This window comes from Mustela erminea, chromosome 17, assembly GCF_009829155.1.
Source record: "Mustela erminea isolate mMusErm1 chromosome 17, mMusErm1.Pri, whole genome shotgun sequence".
NCBI classification, from domain to species: Eukaryota; Metazoa; Chordata; class Mammalia; order Carnivora; family Mustelidae; genus Mustela; species Mustela erminea.
The window spans coordinates 26506790-26531413 of NC_045630.1; the positions used below are offsets into that span (position 1 = coordinate 26506790).

Below are 24624 nucleotides of genomic sequence, written 5' to 3' on the forward strand. Positions count from 1 at the left end.
CAATTATTAAGTTGAAAGTTTTGCATTTTCGGGGGCTATTTCCATTTCCATTAATGCTTTTCTTCTTTTTTTTTCTCCTTTGATTAAATTTGCCTAGTATATTATTTTTCATGTTATTACTTCCAGATTTTTAGTGTCTTTATATTTTCACTGTTGGCAGATAGCATACAGTTGTGTTTTAAAATTCCCATCACTAATTTAATTAGTATTTATACTTATTACTCTTTAATGCTTGCTGTTTGTCTCACTTTTTGTGTTTTTCTCTTACATTTTTTACCCCCTTCTCCCACCATTTTACTGTTTTCTGTTACTATGTTTTCAGTAGTTATCTTTGAAATTGATCCAAACTTAACACCTAAACAATCTAAACTTATTATCATCTTTTAAAGAAATTTAATTTTTTAGTTGATATACAATGCTCTATTAGATTTAGATATGCAGTATAACGATATAACAGTTTTATATATTACTCAGTGCGCATTGTGATAAGTATAATCTTAATCCCCTTCACCTATTTCACACATCTCCCCGCCTTCCTCCTCTCTAGTAGCCATCAGTTTGTTCTGTGTGAAAAGTCTGTTTTTTGATTTGTCTCTTTTTTTCTTTGTTCATTTGTTTTGTTCTATTAAATTCTACATGTAAGTGAAATGATATGATACTTGTCTATTTCTGACTTAGTTTACTAAGTATAACTCTGTTATACCCTCCAGATCCATCCATGTTTGTTGCAAATAGCAAATTTTTTTTTTTTTAAGATTTTATTTATTTATTTGACAGAGAGAGATCACAGGTAGGTAGAGAGGCTGGCAGAGAGAGAGAGAGGGAAGCAGGCTTCCTGCTGAGCAGAGAGCCCAATGTGGGACTCGATCCCAGGATTCTGAGATCATGACCTGAGCTGAAGGCAGCGGCTTAACCCACTGAGCCACCCAGGCGCCCGCAAATAGCAAATTTCATTCTTTTTCATGGCTGAGTAATATTCCCCCCCCATACACCACATCTTCTTTATCTGTTCATCTATCAGTGGACACTTGGGCTGCTTCCATAGTTTAGCTATTACAAATAATGCTGCAGTAAACATAGAGTGCTTGCATCTTTTTGAATTAGTATTTTCACATTGTTTGGGTAAATACCCAAGAGTGGAATTACTGGATCATATGGTAGTTCTGCTTTTAATTTTCTGAGGATTCTCCATTCTGTTTTCCACAGTGGCTTCACCAGTTTTCATTCCCATCAACAGTGTACCTACAAGGGCTCCTTTTTCTCTACATCCTTGTCAACACTTTCTTTCTTTCTTTCTTTCTTTCTTTCTTTCTTTCTTTCTTTCTTTCTTTCTTTCTTTCTTTTTGACTTCAGCCATTCTGACAGGTATGAGGTGATATCTCCATTGTGGTTTTGATTAGCATTTACCTGATCAGTGATATTGAGCAATTTTTCATTAAATTTAATATCTTTATTACTCTCCTGAACAACATTAAGTGCTCCAGAATTGAAACTTTCTTCACTCTTCTGATTTATATGCCATTTTTTGGTGTATTTATTCTGACTTGTTCTTAAGCCCCGTAATTTAGATATTATAATTAATGTTACAAATGGTGTTTAAAATTGCTTAATGGTTACAGGTTTTCTTCTTTTCATTTTATGTTCAGGCCTTCTGGTTTGTTTACTGAATTTTTCAAGCATACAGTTTCACACATTTCTTTAGAAATGGCTTTAGGCAATAGTCTTTGTTTTCATTCACATGAGAAAATACTTTGCTCACTTTGTTGCAAGATAGTTTTGTTAGGATCTGAATTTTATGTTACTTACTTATTTATCTATCTATTTATTTTTTAAAAGATTTTATTTATTTATTTGACAGAGAGAGAGATCACAAGTAGGCAGAGCAGTAGCAGAGAGAGAGGGGGAAAGCAGGCTCCCTGCTGAGCAGAGAGTCCATCCCAGGACCCTGAGATCATGACCTGAGCTGAAGGCAGAGGCTTAACTCACTGAGCTACCCAGGTGTCTCAGGATCTGAATTTTATTTTACTTTATTTTATTTTATTTATTTATTTTCTTTTTAAAAGATTTTATTTATTTATTTGACAGAGAGACATCACAAGTAGGCAGAGAGGCAGGCAGAGAGAGAGAGAGGAGGAAGCAGGCTCCCTGCTGAGCAGAGAGCCCGATGCGGGACTCGATCCCAGGACCCTGAGATCATGACCTGAGCCGAAGGCAGCGGCTTAACCCACTGAGCCACCCAGGCGCCCGGATCTGAATTTTAGATTGGAATTGTTTTCTTTTGACTTTTTGAGGGTAATCAAGGTTTGCTTCCTTAGCTTCTTTTATTGCTCTTCAGTATTTTCTTTGTTAATTGTTGGTCCTATCAGATGAATTATCTTTTCTTGTTTGTTTGATTTTTTTTTTTTTTCAAGATTTATTTATTTAGGGGTGTCTGGGTAGCTCAGTTGGTTAGGCATCTGCCTCCAGCTCGGGTCATGATCCCAGGGGCCTGGAATTGAGTTCTGCGTTGGGTTCCCTGCTATGTAGAGAGTCTCCTTCTCCCTTTCTCTCTCCCTCTGGATCTCCCCCTGCTTGTGCTGGAGTGTGCTCTCGCTCTTTCTGTATTTCTCTTAAATAAATAGATGGGGTCTTTGGGAAAAAAAAAAATTATATACTTACGAGAGAGAGACAGAGGGAGAAAGCAAGATTGTCCATGAATTGGGGGAGGGGCAGAAGGAGGAAAATGAGCATCTCAGGCTGACCTCCCAATGAGTGGGGAGCCTGACTGGGGGCTCCATCTCATGACCCCAAGGTCATGACCTCAGCCAAAACAAAATCAAGAGTCAGGGGCTTGCTTAACCGAATGAGCCACCCAGGTGCCCCAATTTGTCTGATTTTGAAATAATTTTGTTTTTGGATAGAAACACAGTTTTGCTTCGTTGTGTCTAATTATTGATTTCTCTTATAATATCCTACTTGGTAAGAATAATTTCTTTGTATTTATGTCTGTTTTCAGTTCTGAAAAATTGTCAACATGAATTCTTCAAGTATTTCTTCTTCAGTCTGTTAAAATTTTCTGGGTCTCTTAAGTGCCTATATTTTCAACCTTATACTTTTATGCTTCTTAACCTCTGTTTCAAATTTTCTGTCTTTTAATCTTTTATCCTAATAGTTCTGGTTAACTCCTTTAGATTTATCTTTCAGTTCACAAATTCTCTTTTCAATCTCTCTCAGTTTTAGTTTTTTTCTTTGTTATTTGTCTCTAAGTATTGCCCTCTTTGTCTTTCCCCTCCTCTGCACCATTACATTTTCTTTGATACCACTTCTCTGAGTTCAGCTTCTCATTTGGTTGTGTATCTGTTACATCTTTGGAAGTTGTCTTACTTAATTTCTTGTGATCCAAGCACTGCTTTAAAATAAGATTTTTACCTACCATCTAGTTTCAGCAGGGGTTCACTTTAGAGTGTTTTGTTCAAGGTAGTGCCTTAATATTTCTTACTTAGATACATTTGCGGTTGTTGTGTACTTAGGGTGAACTTGTGTCATCTCAAGCTCTTATCATGTGTCTCCTCTGTGTCTGTTTGTGGGCCTCAAGCATAATAGACAATAGCCATTTGTGGAAAGAATTGTCTTACCCTTTCATATAACATGATGTAGGCAATATTGAGGATCATAGATTTTTTTTTTTTTAATAGATTTCTATGCCAGTATTTTTCAGGTTTGCTGGCTTTATATATATTGGATTTAGTTATTCTGATTTTCTAATGCATATTTTAGATCAGTACATGTGTATTACATATTATTGCCCCTTAATTTAATAATCAGTATTAACTTAAATATATATTCTAACAATCAAGGACTATTTCTCTTATTCAGAGTACAGGGCTGCAATATAAGGATGATGTCAAAGTCATTAGTTTTCTTGTGAACATCATTAAAATTCTCAAAATTCTAAAATTTAGCATGGTAGTTATAACAGATTCTATATGAATTTAATTTAGAGAATTGAAAGAAGCATCTTATTTCATTCTTATAAAATTGGTCTTGAGAGCCTATTTGCATATTTTACTTATTTATTTATTTATTTTGCTGGAAGATTGGAGTTTTATAGCAAACTATATTGTACCAACCAGAGGCCTAGCCCAGCTAGGACTCAGCACTTGCCCCCACTGGGTTGCTTCTTCCTTCTCCCTGATGGGGCCCCATCTTTAGGCATTTCATTATCCCCAGAAGCCTCTCCCTTCTGGCCCTTGGTCCATCTCATCCCTCCCCTACCTGTGCACCTCCGTATAACCTGATGTATGTTGATAGATTTCAGCCTTCCCTTACATTACAACCAGGCTTCCCAGGAGCCTTGGGCCCCAGCTCCTTCAGACCCTTAGCCTATTTGCATTTTAAAATAAAGATTGAAAAATATGATAAGAACTATGAATATTTACCATTTGTAGTTATTTTAATATGTTGATATTTTGAATATGCAATCATTTAGATACTCTGTGCAGAAAAAGACTATCATTTGTCCTAAGTTACAAGTGTCTTTTCTTACTACTTTAGACAAAGAAACAGCCTTGGTATAACAGCACATTAGCATCAAGAAGAAAACGACTCACTGCTCATTTTGAAGACTTAGAGCAATGTTACTTTTCTACAAGGATGTCTCGTATTTCAGGTACATATTCCAGACTTCTAAAAATACATCAGATTCTTATGTCAGATCCATTTCTAGCTTCTTATACTGAATTTATATAATGTCCTATTTATAGAGCAAAAGTGTGTATTTTTGACATATTCTACCAGAATGTTGTGGAGGTTCTTAGCGATCTTGAAGAACATTGCTTTCCCATAGCTATTTTTGTTTTTTCCCTCTATTTGGGGATTTTTAATCTTTGTGAAGTGAGCTATATAAAGTTAAGAAAAAAAATTAACTATGAATATGTTGCTAGGAAAAATAAGTTCCATTCAATTGCCTCTTATTATTAAATATTAAACATTTATTAAGTTCTAAACACTGTCCTTTCTGCTAAGAATAAAAAGGTGAAAGAACCGATTTCTCTTATTAGGGAGTATTGTAAATTCAGTGGCGGAAAGCAACAGGTATGTGATATTATATGTTGTATAAGTGTATTAGGGGAATAGAGAAGAATATCCACTAATACAGCTGGGAATGAGAGATCCACACCAAGCTGAAAATGGGGAAATGTAAGGGAATGGTCACGGTAGGCATTTCAGAGGATTATATTTCATCAAGGTTAGAATTTGTTAACTAAATAAGTTAATTAGAAACATCTTCAAAGCAGAGGAAATAACTTAAACGCAATGTCATGGACATGATAATATTGGATATTTTCATTGCATTACTATAGTTCTGCCTGTTGAGCTGTAACTTTCTCAATGTCTTTGCTCACCAATGAAGTAGGGACATTAATACCAACCCCATGTTCTGTTTTGTTTTTTAGGATTTACAGGTGATATAAATATATCTATAAAATATAAAATAGTGCTTGCTTCGGCAGCATGTATACTCTAAAATATAATGCTTGGTATAAGTTAGGTGCTCAGTTAACTCATGTCATTAATAATACACCTGCTCAAAATGAAGAGCACCAAGAAAAAAGAAGAGTGATATTTTATTAGATGTTAAAATTTGTCCTTAGTTTTTTCTTGAATGCATGTTTATATTAAAATGTACACATTGTTAAAATTAAGAACGCAAGAAACAACGGTTGTTGGCAAGGATGCGGAGAAATGGGAACCCTCTTGCACATTGGCGGGAATGCAAACTGTGGTAGCCACTGTGGAAAACAGTATGGAGGTTTCTCAAAATGTCAACAACAGAACTACCCTATGTTCTAGCAATTGCACTATTAGGTATTTACTCAAAGGAAACAAAAATACAGATTCAAAGGGGCGTACATGCATCCTGATGTTTATAGCAGCATTACTAACAATAGCCAAACTATGGAAAGAGCCCAGATGTCCATTGAGTTATGAATGGATAAAGAAGATGTGGTATATATTCGCTATAAAATATTAGCCATCAAAAAGAATGAAATCTTGCCATTCACAACGATGTGGACAGAGCTAGTATGTATTATGCTAAGTGAAATAAGTCAGAGGAAGGCAAATATCATATGATTTCACTCATGCGGAATGGAAGAAACAACAGAAGAACATATGGGAATGGGGGTAAAAAGAGAGAAAACAAACCATAAGAGATAGAGAATAAACTGAGGGGTGATGGAGGGAGATGAGTGGGAATGGGATAGATGGGTGCTAGGTATTAAGGAGCACAATTCTTTCTTTTTTTTTTTTTTAAAGATTTTATTTATTTATTTGACAGATAAAACGAGTAGGCAGAGGCAGGCAGAGAGAGAGGAGGAACAGGCTCCCTGCTGAGCAGAGAGCCTGATGAAGGAGCTCAGTTCTTTTTTTTAAAGATTTTATTTATTAATTTGACAGAGGTTACAAGCAGGCAGAGAGGCAGGCAGAGAGAGAGGGGGAAGCAGGCTCCCCGCTGAGCAGAGAGCCTGATGCGAGGCTCGATCCCAGGACCCTGAGATCATGACCCGTGCTAAAGGCAGAGGCTTTAACCCACTGAGCCACCCAGGCGCCCCAAGGAGCTCAATTCTTATGATGAGTACTAGGTGTCATTCATCATAAGTGATGAATCACTGAATACTCCTGAAACTAATATTGTACTGTGTGCTAAGTGACTAGAGTTTAAATAAAAATTGGAAGGAAAAAAAAATATAAAATCTATACATTGCTTAGGACCTTTGGAAAAATTTGCATTGGGATTGGTGGTGGAGGAAAAAGGAGGTTTACATACCGTTTTTCCTGTGAGGGAGCCAAGCTTTGTTTATAAATGTGTATGAAATTCATGATTAACAGTTTTTATAAGATGGAAAACTTTCATTGTGTTGCCTGGGAATTGAGCCCCTTATTGAGCCTCTAATAGTCTGAAAAGTGAGGTAGAAAGCTGTGAAATTAAAAATGGTTTGAGACTTAGAATCTGATTGGCAGAAGGTTCATGTTAACCCTGTTAGATGTTATTTGTTAGTTTTGAAATACATCCATAGGAAAATGGGAGACATCTAAAAGAAAAAAATGTGGTAGGAAAGAGAGATTGGGGAATAATTTTTAAGGAACTAGCAGCATAGGCATGCTGTGGCAGAGTAAAGCTGTAGTCACAAACCAATTTATTTTGGGGATTTAAGATTACTGGAAGGTGGGATAAATTAAAATCAGGAGGAAGATTAAATTTCATTTTTGTGGGCATGGCTATATTGTACTTAAAACATTTGTCCTTAGTTTTTAGGAGTCTCAAGTTTGTCTTACTGAACTGTCACATTGACTACACTTACTGTATTGCTGGATATGAAGGTCCTCCTATTGTCCTTAACTGTGAAGAGGAGATTTTAACTTCTACCTAATGGAGTACATAGTATTTTTCCTTCTGTATATTTTTAAATGAGAATTCATCCCCTCTTTCTGACTTTGAATTTTCAACTCTGAAAATGAGAGGTGAAGCTTAAGAGATTAATGCTCGAACTCTTAGTTATAATTGAAAGAGAAGGTAAATTATAAAGCATTAGAAGAGAAAAGAAATGCCAAACACACTTTCACAAACTAATCTGTCATTGGAATAGGAAAAATAATATGCTTGCAGATATGTGTGATTATTAACCATAAATACCAACCAAACAAAATCCTACATTTTCATAACCATGAAAATTGAATCCCTCCGCTTTCAGATACTAAAATAACCATTTTTAGTGTTTTCTTTATGACTTTTGTTGGAAGTAGGTGTTAATGAATAACACCTATTAAGTAGGTGTTAATGAATAGATGGCCAGGAAAGTTTAGCTACCCAGGAAAAGATTATGGTCTTCAACAGAATATACATTCTTTTGAATGCTTGTGAATTTTTTGTCCTTAGGGATTGGTGTCAAAATATGAAAGAATAGATTTACATTAAATTAATACATAAATATCTAAGGTGTCTTTGCAGTCACTATTTATTACATGAAATACTCAGTTAACAGGATTATGTGTAAAAAGATTCAGTTAGTTGTTACATTCAGACCACTTTGTAGTAAAGTTTATTTGTTTTACTGCAGTAACCCATGTTGTATTTCCAGTTTGTTGAATTTACTGAGAATAATTTTAGTGGAGGAGGAGCATTATTCCAGTAACATTATGACAGTGCATGCTAATTGGGTTTGTTTTTTGTTGTTTTTAGAATGGAAACACTATAAAATTGGAACCTTTGATATAGGTTATTAGATGAATTTGCTGTTAGTGTTTAAACCTTTAAAATGTAAAATATTGGAGACAAGCTTAGTATCAGAGACTAGCGATTGTTTTTCATTGTAATAAGTGTTAGATAAGTTTATATCAATAGTTATCTTCAAGATTACTTAATATCTGCAGATGAACTAAATAAATTCTTTACTCTCTATCCTTGGTACCTTAACTCTGTAAACGTAATGACTTATTTTTTTTAAGAATTTATTTATTATTTAATTGAGAGAGAGAGAGAGAGAGAGAGAGCGAGCACGAGCTGAGCTGGGTAGGGGGCAGAGGGAGAAGCAGACTTCCCAAAGAGTCTGACATGGGGAGCCTTACATGGGGCTTGATCCCGGGATTCCCGGATTGTGACCTGAGCCGAGGGCAGATGAGTAGCCAGTTGAGCCATCCGGTACCCCGGACATAATGATCCTTATATCTAAATTTCATTATGCCTACTTATTTTAGAGGACATTTAAGAACGAGAAATTATGGGGCACCTGGGTGGCTCATTTGGTTAAGTGTCCCCTCTTGGATTTTGGCTCAGATTATCTCAGGGTTGTGAGAGGGAGCACCACATTAGGCTTCCTGCTTATCAGGGGGTCTGCTTCTTCTCTCTCTCTCTCTTTCTCCCCTTCTCATGGGCAAACACACACGCATTCTCTCTCTCTCAAGAAATAAATAAACCTTTAAAAAGCGGGGGAATCACGCAAAAGTTTACTCTGAAAAAATTGTATGTGTCTGTATGTGTATGAGCTCAAAGTAAGGAGAAAGGTACGAAAACAGTGCTGTAACAATCTTACTTCAAATTTTAGTTAGGAAGCTAACTAAATTGGGTGTTTTACTTTTCTTTCTTTGGAAAGGAAATACAAGTCCAAATGTAAAGCAGTTTTGAAAAGCAATGATTTCTTATTCATGTTTTCTCTGTAGTCTTGTTTCTAGATTAGAGAATGGATAGCTGTATTTAATCCCAGTCTTACATGAGACGATTTTATGATTTAAATTCCACATAATTTCATTATGAATAGTTTACTGAAATGGACTTTACTCAGTATTTATACAGTGTTCTAGTTTATGGAATTTTCCATATTCTACCAAGACATTTGAGTAGAAACATTTTATTTTTGAGAATAATTGATATATTGCAGTTTTCCACTCCCTTTTCAGAATTGGATTTGAGAAATAATAAAGTATAATGTGAACAAGTACTTCACTTTATTTTTACTTAAAAAGCAGTTGCTTTCTTAATCTAAATTATGTTATAAATTGTGTTTTGATAGTAAATAAATGTGGGCATGCAGAACTATCTCTGTAAATGTGTTCCTTCAAAATAACAAATGTGCTCAGTGTATGGACTCCTGTCCATCTTCACTTTCTCCATTTTAAAGAATTTTTATTTTAATAAAAGATTAAATTTCTCTTGATCAGAGGTACTTTTTTATTTTTCTAAGAAATTATTGCTTAAAACATAAACTATAGTATGTTTTTATCAGTGTTGAAAGAGACAGCGTCTTTCAGTGAACCACTAAAAAATTATTAAAGCTAAAAGATCACCTGAATAATATGTGCATACTAGTGTTTTCTAAATACTTAAGAATTGGGGTGCCTGGGATGGCTCAGTGGGTTAAGCCTCAGCAGGGGACCTGCTTCCCTCCCCCACCCCCAGCCCCACCTGCTTCTCTGCTGACTTGTGATCTCTCTGTCAAATAAATAAATAAAATCTTAAAAAAAATACTTAAGAATTGTTTGTATTTAGAATATAATTTTTAATCTGTGTATACTGCTTTTTGACTTATATCGCAATTCCATTTATTTTGTTTTGTTTTCTTTGTGTAGATGATAGTCGAACTGCAAGCCAGTTGGATGAATTTCAGGAATGCTTGTCTAAGTTTACTCGATACAATTCAGTACGACCTTTGGCTACATTGTCGTATGCTAGTGATCTGTATAATGGTTCCAGCATAGTCTCTAGGTAAGTACTGGGCAGCACTCTTTACTATTTACTTTTGCAAGAGTATCTAAAATTTAATTTGACAGTTTCATTGTTCTAGTTAAGAGTCTGTGTTCTGAAGTTGGGTTGCCTGTCAAATTTTAGTTCTGTGGTCTTGGGCAAGTTCCTGAATCTCTTTAGTCCTCAATGTCTTCATCTTTAAAATGGAATGGTTAATAGTATTCACCTCATTGGGTTTCAGTTTGTGTTCTTACAATGTTTTGTCTGGTTTTGGTGACAGGGTATGTATGCTCTTCTCATAAGGGCTCCCTCATCTTCAGTTTTCTACAACAGTTTGTGAAGAATTGTTATTATTTCTTCTATATATATTTTGTAGAATTCTACAGTGAAACTATCTTGGCCTTGAGTTTTCTTTGAGGAAAGTGTTTTGAGTACAAATTAAAATTTTAAAAGAAGTGTAAGACTAACCAGGTTATTGATTCTTTTCTTGATTGAACATTATTTTAAATTTGTGTCTTTAAAAGAATTTGTTCATTTCACCTAGGTTGTTGAATTTATTGGCATTCATGTGTTTGTAGTATTCCTTTGTTATCCTTTTATATCTTTAGATTTTCTAATGATGTTCCCTTTCTCGTCCCTGATTTTGAAAACTTGTTTCCCTTTATTTTTCTTTCCTTTATAGTCTCGTTTAGAAGTTTATCAATTTTATTTGTCTTTTCAAATTGGTAGGTCTTAGTTTATTGATACTCTATATTTTTCTGTTTCATTAATTTCTGCTTTATTTTCTTCCTGCTTTCTTTAGGTTTAACTTGCCTTTTATCTTTGGTTTATCTTAAGGTAGAAACTAAAGTGATTGAGTTGAAAATTTGCTTCTCTAATATAATTTATGCTTTAAATTTCTCTCCATGCCCTGCATCAGCTGCATCCCATGAATTTTGATGTGGTATTTTTTCTTTTTTCTGAATTTTGTTTTTATTATGATAAAATACATGTAACATGAAATACATTAACTTAACCATTGTACTGTTCAGTGGTATTTAATAAATACCTTCTTAATATGGTGCATGAAATACATTAACTTAACCATTGTACTGTTCAGTGGTATTTAATAAATACCTTCTTAATATGGTGCAAGTGTCACCGTGTCTATCTTTAACACTTGATAAAAGTGAAACTGAAAATCAATACTTGTTAAACAGTAACTCTTTATTCCCCTTCTCCCCGAATCCTGGCAACCACCCATCTACTTTATTTCTCTATTATTTTGACTACTCTGAGTATCTCATATATGTGAAATCACACAGTATTGGTTTTTTGTGTGACTGGCTTATTTCACTTAGGAAAATGTTGTCAGTTTTTGTCCATGTTGCATATATCAGAATTTTCTTTTTAAGTCTGAATAACACTCCATTGTATGTATGTTTATGCCACATTTTGCTTATCTGTTTCTTCTGTGTTTTTTAACTGTTGTGACTCATACTGCTATGAACATGAGTGAACAGATACCTCTTCAAGACCTTGATTTCAGTTCTTTTAGGCATATCCCCAGATGTGGCATTGCTGGATTATATGGTAATTCTATTTCTAACTTTTTTTTTTTTTTAAAGATTTTATTTATTTATTTGACAGAGAGAGAGAGCTCGAGATCACAAGTAGGCAGAGGCAGGCAGAGAGAGGGGGGGAAGCAGGCTCCCTGCTGAGCAGAGAGCCTGATGTGGGGCTCAATCCCAGTACCCTGGGATCATGACCTGAGCCGAAGGCAGAGGCTCTAACCCACTGAGCCTCCCAGGTGCCCCTCTATTTCCAACTTTTTGATGAGCTGCCATACTGTGCCATTTAAAAAATTCCATCAGCAGTGCATAAGGCTTCCAGTTTTTCCACATTCTTGCCAGCACTTGTTATTTTCCCTGTTTTTGATAGTCACCATCCTCACAGGTGTGAGGTGGTTGGTAGCTCTTAGATTTGCTTTGCATTTCCATAATGATTAGTGATGTGCATTGTTTCTGTGCTTATTGGCACAGAGAAATTTCCGTTGAAGTCTTCACCCAGTTTTGAATTTTGTTGTTGTGTTTCAGTAGTTCTCTGTGTATTCTGGTTATTAGTCTCATATCAGATTTGTACATATTTTATCTTATTCTGTGGGTTGTCTTCTACTTTGTTGATATTGCCTATTGATTCACGGATTTTATAATTTTCATGATGTCTAATTTGTTTTTCTTTTGTTGCCTGTGCTTTTGGTGTCATATCTCAGGAATCAATATCCAGTCCTAAGTCATGAAAAGAGTTTTATAGTTTTGTGTTTTAGATTTAACTTTTTGATCCATTTTGAGTTAATTTTTGTGTATGGTTTTAGGTAAAAATCCCACCCACTTCACTCTTCTTTTTATGTGGATATGCAGTATCCGCATCATCACTTCTTGAAAAACTCCTTTCCCTATTGAGTGGTATCGCCACTCCTGTCAAAGGTCATTTGACCATATATGCAAGGGTGCAAGGGTTTATGTGTGGGTTCTCTTCTCTTCTCTGCTGCATTTACCTATATATCTGTTTGTATTGCCACTACTACACCTTTTTTTTTTTTTTTTCTTTTTAAAAGGAGACAGGGCCTAGGGCCAGAGACAGAGGGAGAAAGAGAATCTTAAGCAGGCTCCACACCTAGCACAGAGCTCAACAGGGGACTCAGTCTCATGACCCCGAGATCATGACCCAAGCCAAAATCAAGAGTCAGCCTTAACAGACTGAGCCATCCACGTGCCCCAACTCACTGTTTTATCAGAACTTTTTAGTAAATTTTGAAATCAGGAAATTGTGGTTTAGCTCTGTTCTTTTTCAAGATTGTTTTTTCTATTTCTGCAAAAAATGTCACTTGAGATTTTGACAGGGATTACATTGCATCTCTATATTACTTTGGGTAATATTGACATCGTAACAATATTCAGTCTTCTGATTCCTGAACATGAGATATATTTCCATTTATTTTTCTCTTTAATTTTTTTCAGCAATTTTTTGTAGTTTTCGTGTATAAATCTTTCGCTTTTGATTAATTCCTACATATTTTTTTGATGCTATAAGAGGAGATGTTTTCATAATTTTATGACTATTCATTGTTATTGCATCAAAGATAGATTTTCATTTTCATTCAGTTCAAGAAGCTTTTAAGTTTCAAATTTGGTTTTTTTTTTGACTCATGGATTATTAAGACTTATCTTAGTAGTTTTCAAATGTTGAGATTTTCTAGTTATCTTTTTGTTATTATGTTATTTTTATCTTCATTATCTCGGTGACCATTCTTTAAAAATTCCTGAAATAATTTTCTAATACACATAAAAATAGAATGGAATAGTAATCCCTCATAGAGTCATCTTCCAGATTGAGCAGTGATCCAGATTTTGCTGTACTTGCTTCTTTTATATTTTTCATTCTTTCTTTCTTATGTATTTTTTTAAAAGATTTTACTTACTTATATGAGAGAGAGAGACAGCAATAGCCAGAGAGAGCACGAGTGGGGAGGAGAGGGACAAGCAGACTCCCCACTCAGCGGATAGCCCAACTTAAGGCATGATCCCAGAACCCTGGGATCATGAGCTGAGCTGAAGGTAGATGCTTAACTTAGCCCTAATTAAGGTGCCCCTACTTAAGGATTTTGAGACAGATTTCAGATGCTGTGTCATTTCATCCTTATATTCTTAAGAATGTAAATATGAACTTTTAAAACCACAGAGCTATATCATATGTAACACAATTTCCAGTAATCCCTTGGTAACATCACATTGCTTGTTTTTGTTCAAATCTCCTAGATAAATTAAAGAAACCTTAAAAATATTTTTGATGCAGATCAAGAATTTGGCAATTTTTAACTTGTCCAATACATTATTATGTATGGTTTTCCATTTCCATTACAAAGATTTTTTATTAAAATATAAGAATATCGGTCTTGGAATTTAAGCTGATACCTAAAGAGACTTGCAGCTAACTGTTGATTGTATTCCAGCTGGTTTAGCTCTGTAGCGAGTAAGAAAAGAATCACACATTCATTTTCTTTTTAAGATTTAATTTATTTATTTGACAGAGATCACAAGTAGACAGAGAGGCAGACAGAGAGAGAGAGGAGGAAGCAGGCTCCTCACTGAGCAGAGAGCCTGATGTGGGGCTCGATCACAGGACCCTGGGATCATGACCTGAGCTGAAGGCGGAGACCTTAACCCACTGAGCCACCGAGGCACCCCTCACATTCGTTTTTTTTTTTTTTTTTCTATGTGTTGGTAATATATGTTTTCTTTATCAAGCACTGGAGTGATTAAAACTTGAAAAGGCAGTAGATTGTGGGGCTTATTTAACTAATTAATTAAATGAGTAATTAAATTTATGTAGCAAAAATTAATTGACCCCTTAATGTGGGCTAGGCTAAGAGTACAATTGTGAATTGGCCAGATTTGATGCTTGGTTTAGGAAAGCTCTTAGTATTATTTCAGTGCTTTTGTAGAAAAAATGTAAGAAAGTTTTTGAAACACTTTAGCTTGGAGTGACAGTGTAACACTATTAATTTTTCTTTTCTTTTTTGAGAATGCATTGGTGTGCTTGTGCACAAATGGGAGCTGGTAAGGGGCGGAGGGGGGAGAGAGAACCCCAAGCAGTCTCCACACCCAGGGAGGAGCCTGACACAAGGCTCAATCCCACAACCCTTAGATCGTGACTTGAACTGAAACCAAAAGCTAGTCGCTTAACCGACTGAGCCACCCAGGTCCCCCTTAAATTCTTAACTAGTGTAAGAATGTATAATATATATTTTTAAGAGATTCAGAGATGTAGCTTGAATATGAAATGGCAAAAATGATGGAAGTTTATAATAATGACCCGATAAATACATTTACCTGTAATTATGTGGCTCTACTCAACTAAAATATAATGCAAATTATGGCTCTATTGTAATATAGATTAATGTCCCTTAGCACTGTAAATTCATCCTGTGTTGTATTTTCTTTTCCATTAAGGAAGGAACAAAAATCCAAAAATAGTAAAAATTTCCATCTTAACTTTATATTACAAAAGCATCATTTCTAGTTAGAAAATCTAGAATTGGTTATACATCTCTAGGATTTAAAAAAGAATAAGAGCCATTTTGTTTCATCATTTTTTAGAAAAGATTTAATTTATTTATTTGACAGAGAGAGAGAGAGTGAGAGAAGGAACACAGGCAGGGGGAATAGGAGAGGGAGGAACAGGGAGCCTGAAGAGGGGCTTGATCCCAGGCCCCTGGGATCATGACCTGAGCTGAAGGTAGGTGCTTGAGAACTGAGCCACCCAGGCGCCCCTGTTTTCATCATTTTTGAAAACTGATTTTAATATAATTAAAATAGCTTGATTTTAATGTAATTCTGGGCTTTTTTTTTTTTTAGCTTGATTTTAATATGATTCTGAGTTTTTTTTTTTTTAAGATTTTATTTATTTATTTGACAGAGATCACAAGTAGACAGAGAGGCAGGCAGAGATAGAGAGGAAAGCAGGCTCCCCGCTGAGCAGAGAGCCCGATGCTGCACTTGATCCCAGGACCCTGAGATCATGACCTGAGCCGAAGGCAGCGGCCCAACCCACTGAGCCATCCAGGTGCCCCTCTTTTTTTTTTTTTTTTAATGCTTTTAAGTCCTCCTTCCCTTCTCCAAAGTTTTGTTTAAATTCTAGTTAGTTAACACATAGTGTAATACTGATTTCAGGAATATTAACTCTTGATCATACAGAGACATGTCAGAACACTGTGTATTCTGAGGCAGAAGTTTACTGAATGAGATTTAAATGAGATTTCAGCTTGGAAATACCACTTAATGAAAGTGAGATTAGGGGTGCCTGGGTGATGCAGTTTGCTGGATGTCAGACTCCCGCACTCCCTTGGAGTCTGCTTGAGGTTCTCTTCCCCCACCTGCTCATGCTTACTTGCTTGCTCTTTCTCTGGAATAAATAAATTTTTTAAAAAGTGAGATTGGTTTTATTAAAATAATTCAATTAAAAATTTAAAAGGTACCTTCCGTTATTTCATCTTGCATGCTAACGTCTTTTCTTTCATTGACATTGAATTGACGTTTCTGAAAAAATTTCAGTTTTGAAGGTTTATAATATAAGAGAGGAGAGATGAAGACTAGTAGGTAGCAACAAGAAAAATAGTATTCAGAGAGACTTTGCCAGTTTCACAGCCCTGGAGATTTTTTTGCTTTTCCTACTTCCTCATGTTGACACACATCATTGATAATAAATTTACTTTAAAGGCTTTTAATCCTCTAAAAATAGGAAATTTTGGTGAAGAATTTCTTTTGGGAGAAGAGATAAAGACATATTAGAAATGACAAATGTTGAATTTGCATTATTTAATAATGTTGCATTATTTCATTACATTGTGGAAGAAATTATTCTTACTGTAAAATTGCATGAAATATATCTAGTGTTGGTCATTCACTGCATTGAGAATCTGACTGAGAGAAAAAGAAACTTGGTTTTAAAGTTTTGCTTTTACTTTATGGATCATGTTGGGTTATTTAATACTATACTTATAATACCACAAGGTGGCAGCATTTGTTTACTTTAACAGTTTCTCAATTATTAGTAGACTAGGTATGGAAATAAATGGCTTACGGAAATTAATAGCTAATAGGGATGTTCATGCTCATGAATACTAAATGGTCCTAGATTAATAAAAACAAGCTATGGAAAGGAGAGAAACTTATCTTACAATGATGTCACATTTTGCTTATTTATCTAGTGGCCACCAGAGAGGAATTTTTTAAAACTGCATTGCTTGGATTTACTGAATACTTAGCAGTTGGCTGTTTCTTGAATTTTTGGTTTGAATTTTACATACCTAGATTGTTATGGTTAAAATTGTTCTACATTCCATCTGTAGTTCAGAGGTTATATAACATTTTTGCTTATGGTTTCTTGAATTTTTAAATAGAATTGCAGCGGGCATTAGTAAATTTATAAGAAAGTGGTTATGTATTGTGGCATTCATTGTTGCTGCTAGATGAGTTGCTATACTGGCAGTGTAGTGTTAGATTATTTGATTACTTTTTTAAAGATACCCTTTTGAATACCTTACATGGTATTTTAAGTATTTCACTAACTCATTTAATCTTTATATCAAACTTATGGAATAAAGCATTGTGATTGATTCTATTATACAGATGAGGAATTGTGGTAGAGATAAATTATCTAAATTTTCTAAGTTCAACACAATGCTAGTGAATGATAGAATTAAGATTTGAACTGAGACATTGTGGCTTCTGAGTTTACTCTTCCGTTATTCCCTTCAGTACCTGTTAAAACACTGTACTTTTGAGATACCCAAAAGAATAAAATGAATGAATTCTTTTGAGTTTCTTATTTTTTTTTTTAAGATTTTTTAAATTTATTTTAGAGGTAGGGGAGGAGCAGAGGGAGAGGCAGAGAATCTCTAGCAGACTTTCTCGCTGAGTGCAGAGCCTGCCATGAGGCTTGAACCCACAACCCTGGGAGCATGATCTGCGCCGAAATCAGGAGTCAGACACTCACCCAACTGAGCCACCTAGGCACCCCTCTTTTGAGTTTATGATAATTGGTATTCCTGTTACTGTCTTGTCTGATTTGCTCTAAATAATGAGCATGTTTTTAAAATTTTAATTTGATGTAGATATTCTGTTGAAAAGCCATTCTTGCCATAGCTTGAGAGTATTCATGTTCAACATTTATTGTTTTTTTTGTAGTAGCCAGTTATAAGGATTATTTTCCCTGAATTTCAGTTTTTAATGATAGCCAGCACTGATTCTGTATTGTAGAATGCTTTGACTTTTTTTTAGTATTTTATTTCTTTATTTGACAGAGATCACAAGTAGGTAGAGAGGCAGGCAGAGAGAGAGGGGGAAGCAGGCTCCCTGCTGAGCAGAGAGCCCGATGTAGGGCTCGATCTTAGGACTCTGAGATCATGACCTTATCCAAAGGCAGAGGCCTAACCCACTGTGCCACCCAGGCACCCCAGAATGCTTTGACTTCTTAATTTGTATTTAAAAACATCTCTAGGTAATTAAGTGACTTGCTTTCAAAGGAAAAATCATGACATTTTATTTTATTTGTGTTTTAAACAAGTTGTTTTATTTATTTTTTTTAAGATTTTATTTATTTATTTGACAGAGAGAGATCACAGTAGGCAGAGAGGCAGGCAGAGTGAGAGAGGAGGAAGCAGGCTCCCTGCTGAGCAGAGAGCCCGATGCGGAACTCGATCCCAGGACCCTGAGATCATGACCTGAGCCGAAGGCAGCGGCTTAACCCACTGAGCCACCCAGGCGCCCTTGTTTTGTTTTGTTTTAAGTAGGCTCCATGCTGGGCCACAGCATGGAGCCCATCGTAGGGCTTGAACTCAATGATCCTGTGATCAAGACCTGAGCTGAAATTGAGACAGACGCTGAGCCACAGACATAGACCCAGGCACCCCTTTGACTCTTTAGGACTGCTAATGAACTTTCTCTTTTTATTAATATGATATTTTTGTTACCATCCGACACGTTATTGAGCTATCTGGGGTCAATGAGAAATGTGAGGATTTGGGAGGATAGAGAAAAGGATTTCCTTCCAGAATTTTGCTCAGGCCTAATCTTTTAAAGCAGTAATTTTAAAAACTGTGTTCTAAACTTGAAGTTTCCTCAGGAAAGGGGTCTTATGTATCTTACTTCCTGCTGACTCCCCATTTCTGGCAGATGATAGGTGCCTAATAGTAAATGTTTGTTGAATGAATGGAAAACTCTCTTGCCTGCTCTGGTAGGATCTGGAGGGCTATAATAGTTGTCCAACTCAACCTGTTTTTATATATTTGCTTGCTGATAGGAGTTCCTTTGAAGAAAGTATCCCTAGGCTATAAAAGAAGTTTGTAAATCACCAATGACACATGACAGAAAAATAAAGTAGTGTTAACAACTTAAAATAGAGACATCTAGGATTCTTAGCAAGCTTTGATGAGTTTCCTCCTTTTATAATGATTCAAGATACAGGTTAAAAGTGAGATGCAGATAGTCCAAGCTTACATATTAGAAGCTGCTGCGTCCTTTCCTTCTGTCATAGCCTCTACCCTAAAATTTTCCTATTGTCGTTTTCTCATTTTTGTGTTTCCTTTTGCCTTTGCTTAGGCTGAGGCTTGTCAGTAGTACAGAGTGAAACTGTAAACTCAAATAATTTTATACTTCCTTCTTCAAAGTGTTCATTGGGTTAGCATTTGAGATTTTAGTAGACTAGTAAAAATTTTTCACTAATCAGAACATAAAATACATGCCTACAGTGAAAGTTTAGAATTAAAATAGTGCCTTTTATGATAAAACTCTTTTGTTGATCTAATGACTCTTTTCAAATAATCAAAATGGGAAAAGAATTAGAATGATTCTGTTTGGTATCCAAGACACCTACTATCCAAAGTAGGACTGATGGCTGGAAGTTACGATTTCAGGCTCAAACAAGGAAGCTCTTTTTAGTCAGCAATGTGCTTCATTAGGAGGCAGTTGCCATATGCCCTTGGGACTTTAAAACTAAACTGTGCTTCATCTTTTTTTATTTGACAGAGACATAGTGAGAGAGGGAACACAAGCAGGGGGAGTAGGAGAGGGAGAAGCAGGCCCCCCGCTGAGCAGGGAGCAGGTGAGGTGACTCATCCCAGAACCCTGGGATCATGACTCGAGCCAAAGGCAGATGCTTAAGGACTGAGCCACCTAGGCACTCCTTTTCTTCTTCTTCTTCTTCGTCTTCTTGTCTTCTTCGTCTTCATCTTCTTCTTCGTTTTCTTTGTCGTCTTCTTTGTCTTTGTCTTCTTCCTCTTCGTGTTCATCTTCTTCGTCTTCGTTGTCATCTTCATTTTCTTCTTCGTCGTCATCTTCTTCTTTTTTAATACAGAAACTCTGCAATCCTGAGGTCAGTTATATATTCACCTATATTTGTCTGGAATATTTAATGATTTATTTTTAAAGATTTTATTTATTTATTTGAGAGAGAGAAAGAACACAGTGGGAGAGTGAGAGGGAAAAGCAGACGCAGGGCTTGATCCTAGCCTGAGCTGAACGCAGACACTTAACCAACTGAGCCACCCAGGTGCCTGTTATTTTTGTTTTAATTTTTTAAAAATTGTATTTATTCATAATGTAAGTGCTGAGGGTGCTAGTAAAAGTGATACACAGATTAGCGGAGAAACAAAATCTATAAAGCCAATCTATAAAATCTATATGCCAATATGGAGAAAAAAAGCATTTTGAGTGCTATGAAAATATCTACTGGCTACAGTACAGTGGATTTGAGATAAAGAATAGTAGAAGCAGGGGGATCAGATCTGTAAGTACTTTTTTTTTTTTTTAAGATTTTATTTATTTATTTGACAGAAAGAGATCACAAGCAGGCAGAGAGAGAGGAGGAAGCAGGCTCCCCGCTGAGCAGAGAGCCCAATGCGGGGCTCGATCCCAGCACCCTGGGATCATGACCTGAGCCGAAGGCAGCGGCTTAACCCACTGAGCCACCCAGGTGCCCCAGATCTATAAGTACTTTTGAATTGTCCTGGCAATGCATGATGATGGCCTGTGCTCTCTACTACAAGGAAGTCAGTAGAGCTTGGACAAAGAAATATTTAAGACATATTTAGGGACTACAGTAGACAAAACATGATTATTGGTGGATATAGTCCTTGAAGGAGAGGAAGATAATTTCCAGGTTTTTGGTTTGAGTAGCTGGGCAGAAAAATGTGTGTGTGTGTATGCGTGTGCGTGTGTGTGTTTAAATTCAATTAACATATAGTGTATTATAGTGTATTATAGTGTATAGTATCTCAGAGGTAGAGTTCATTGATTCTTCAGTCTTATGTAACACCCATTGCTCATTATATCCTGTGCCCTCCTTAATGTCCATCTCCCAGTTACCCTGTCCCCCCACAGCAGTCCTCAGTTTGTTTCCTATGATTAAGAGTTTCCTATAGTTTGCTTCCTGATTTCATCTTGTTGGATTTCCCCCCCCCTTCCCCTATGCTCCTCTGTTTTGTTTCTTAAATTCCACATGAGTGAATTCCTGCGATAATTGTTTTTCTCTGGTTGATGAATTTCGCTTAGCATGATGCCCTCTAGTTCCATATGTGTCGTTGCAAATGGCAAGATTTCATTTTTTTTTTTTAAAGATTTTATTTATGTATTTATTTGACAGGCAGAGATCACAAGTAGGCAGAGAGGCGAGCAGAGAGAGAGAGAGGTGGAAGCAGGCTCCCCACCGAGCAGAGAGCCTGATGTGGGGCTCGATCCCAGGACTCTGGGATCATGACCTGAGCCAAAGGCAAAGACTTTTTAATCCACTGAGCCACCCAGGCACCCCAAGATTTCTTTCTTTCTTTTTTTTTTTATGGCTGAGTAACTTTCCATTTTATGTATATACCACATCTTTTTTATTCATTCATTTGTCAGTGGACATCTGGGCTCTTTCTACAATTTGGCTATTGTGGACATTGTTGCTGTAAACATTAGGGTGCAGGTGCCCCTTTGGATCACTAAATTTATGTCTTTGGTGTAAATACCTAGTAGTGCAGTTGCTGGGTCATAGGGCAGCTCTATTTTCAACTTTTTGAGGAACCTCCATACTGTTTCCAGAGTGGTTGTACCAGCTCACATTCCCACCAACAGTGTAGGAGGGTTCCCCTTTCTCTGCATCCTTGCCAACATCTTTCGTCCCTGAGTTGTTAATTTTGGCCATTATGACCAATGTGAGGCAGTATTTCATATCTCATTGTGGTTTTGATTTGTATTTCCCTGATGTCAAATGATGTTGAACATTTTTTCATGTATCTGTTAACATTTGTATGTTTTCTTTGATGAAATATCTGTTCGGGTCTTCTGCCCATTTTTGATTGGATTATTTGTTCTCTGGGTGTTGAGTTTGTTAAGTTCTTATGAAAGTTTTTTTTTTTTTTTAAAGATTTTATTTATTTATTTGACAGACAGAGATCACAAGTAGGCAGAGAGACAGAGAGAGCAGGGAGCCCGATGTGGGGCTTGATTCCAGGACTCCAGGATCATGACCTGAGCCGAAGGCAGAGGCTTTAACCCACTGAACCACCCAGCCCCCCCGAGTTTGTTAAGTTCCTTATAGATTTGGGAAACTAGCCCTTTATCTGTTAAGATAAGAAAAATATGGTGTTATTTACAGATATAGAGATACTGGAGGAAAACCAGGTTTGAAGGCAATGAGGTGCATGAGAGTTAACCAAGTAGAGATTTTGCGTTGGTTTGCTAGATGCACAGAGAAGAAATTTGTACCATTGATAATGGGCACGGTGGTTGTAGATTGATAGAGATTGATAGAGCTCCTCATCTAAAGATCCAGGTAGATGAGGAGGAACCAGTAAAGCTGCCCTTTTAGATAAGGATGAAAACCAGGAAAATATATTTGCTTGCAAACCAAGAAATGGAAGATAATCTGCAGCATTAGACACTGGGCAGGATTGCATCCAAAGCAAAGTGAAATTTTTTGCTTTGATTAGAAGGGCTAATAAGAGGGAAGAAGAAGAGAATCATTTCAAAGACAGGCATGTTTGTAGTGTTAAATGATAGGAGGATAAAGGACATTGTCTCCTAAGAATTTGTGCTTTCGCCATGTGTCATTGCTGAGTGACAGGTAGAAAAGGTGATTGGTGTTTGTGTGTGACTGAAGGAGAAAGAGATACTAGGTAATGAAAAGTTGAGATTCATGGACTGTGAAATTTAAACTGAATACTAAAGTAGATAAAGTTAGGAGAGGCCTGAGAAAGAGGCAAAAATTGGTGAATCAGAATGAAGGGTTGTAGGAATAGTGGGCAAGCGAGGGGGAGTTTTAGGGAGACTGTGATCAGAGAGGTATTGGATCTTTGGCCCAGGGTACTTTTACATCTTTGTACTTACAGCATTAGGTAGTTTACCTGATGCCTAGTGGGCACACAAGCTTGTTGACTCAACTGGAGAATAATCTAAAATGCAAGATAGAAAATAAGTAGTAAGTGTCTGGAGATTGGATGAAATGCTGAAGGAGTTGACTAAAAGAGGGAATTCACTTTAGGCAATGGCTTTCAGATTCCTAGGGGTATTTGAAATGGTGCTTTTCAGGGTTTTTCTTCTGCATTTCTATAGATTATTCTCTCTGTACTTGATTCTTTTTTTTTTTAATTTTTTAAAAGATTTTATTTATTTATTTGACAGAGATCACAAGTAGGCAGAGAGGCAGGGAGGTGCGGGGGAAGCAGGCTCCTTGCTGAGCAGAGAGCCCGCAATCCCAGCACCCTAATATCATGACCTGAGCCTAAGTCAGAGGCTTTAACCCACTGAGCCGCCCAGGCACCCCTCTGACTTGATTCATAAGCTAGAAAGTGACATTAATATATTTTTTTCTAATTCTTCCCTGTGTTCAAATCTATGTCTTTTATAATTTCTTGCAGAAGTTTGTGGTGGAAGTAGTAATTGTTTTTAAAAGCTGGGATATCCTTGTACTTGGTTACATTAAAGGAGAAAATAATGCTTATTTTGGACCTTTTATGGATAAAATATATAGAGAAGAAATAAGGAAATATAATTATTCACTCATATCAAATTATACAGATTTCCTCTATACAAGAAGTCATTTGCAAATTTTTACAGTAAAACTACCCATTTGCAATAGGTGAAAGACCAGTTTTGAAGTTTTTTTGTTTTGCTGTTTTTTGTTAAGTATAGTTAAGTATAGTTAATGAATTATAGTTCTATAGTTTTAGGTATACAAATAGTGATTTGATAATTCTGTGTATCATGCTTTGCTTACCACATATGTAGCTATCCTCTGTCACCATGCGATGCTAGTATTGTACCATTGATTGTATTCCCTGGGTTGTACATTTCATCTCTGTGACATAATCATTTTATAACTGGAATCCAGTACCTCCCACACCCATTCCCCCATCCTATCAGTTTATTCTCTATATTTATGTCTCTGCTTTTTTGTTTTGTTTTGTTTTTTAGATTCTACATGTAAGTGAAATCACATGGTATTTGTCTTTGTCTTTTTTTTTTTTTTTTTTTTTTTTTAAAACCAGGTTCCATGCCCAATGTGGAGCTCATCATGGGGCTTGAATTTAGGACCCTGGGATTGAGACCTGAGCCGAAATCAAGAGTCAGACACTTAACTGACTGAGCCACCCAGGCACCAGTGTCTTTCTCTGTCTTATTTCACTTAGCATAATACACTTTAGGTCCATCCATGTTGTTGTAAATGGCAAGATCTCATTCTTTTCTTAAGGCTAATATTCCATCTAATATACATCTGGGGCACCTGGGTGGCTCAGTCAGTTAAGCATCTGCCTTAGGTTCAGGTCATGATCTCAGGGTCCTAGATTGAGCCCTGATTTGGGCTCCCTGCTCATCAAGAAGTCTGCT

At 36.2% G+C, this 24624-nt stretch overlaps 1 protein-coding gene across 4 annotated transcripts in view; it reads left to right on the forward strand.

Annotated features, from left to right (window-relative positions):
• Nucleotides 1-24624, forward strand: part of COP1 (COP1 E3 ubiquitin ligase) — a 245993-nt gene that overhangs the window by 87252 nt on the left and 134117 nt on the right. For all 4 annotated transcript variants that reach the window (XM_032317091.1, XM_032317088.1, XM_032317089.1 and 1 more), the window contains exons 10-11: nt 4534-4648; nt 10105-10240. In XM_032317091.1, coding sequence (XP_032172982.1) covers nt 4534-4648; nt 10105-10240 — 251 coding nt within the window. The remainder of the gene's footprint in view (nt 1-4533; nt 4649-10104; nt 10241-24624) is intronic.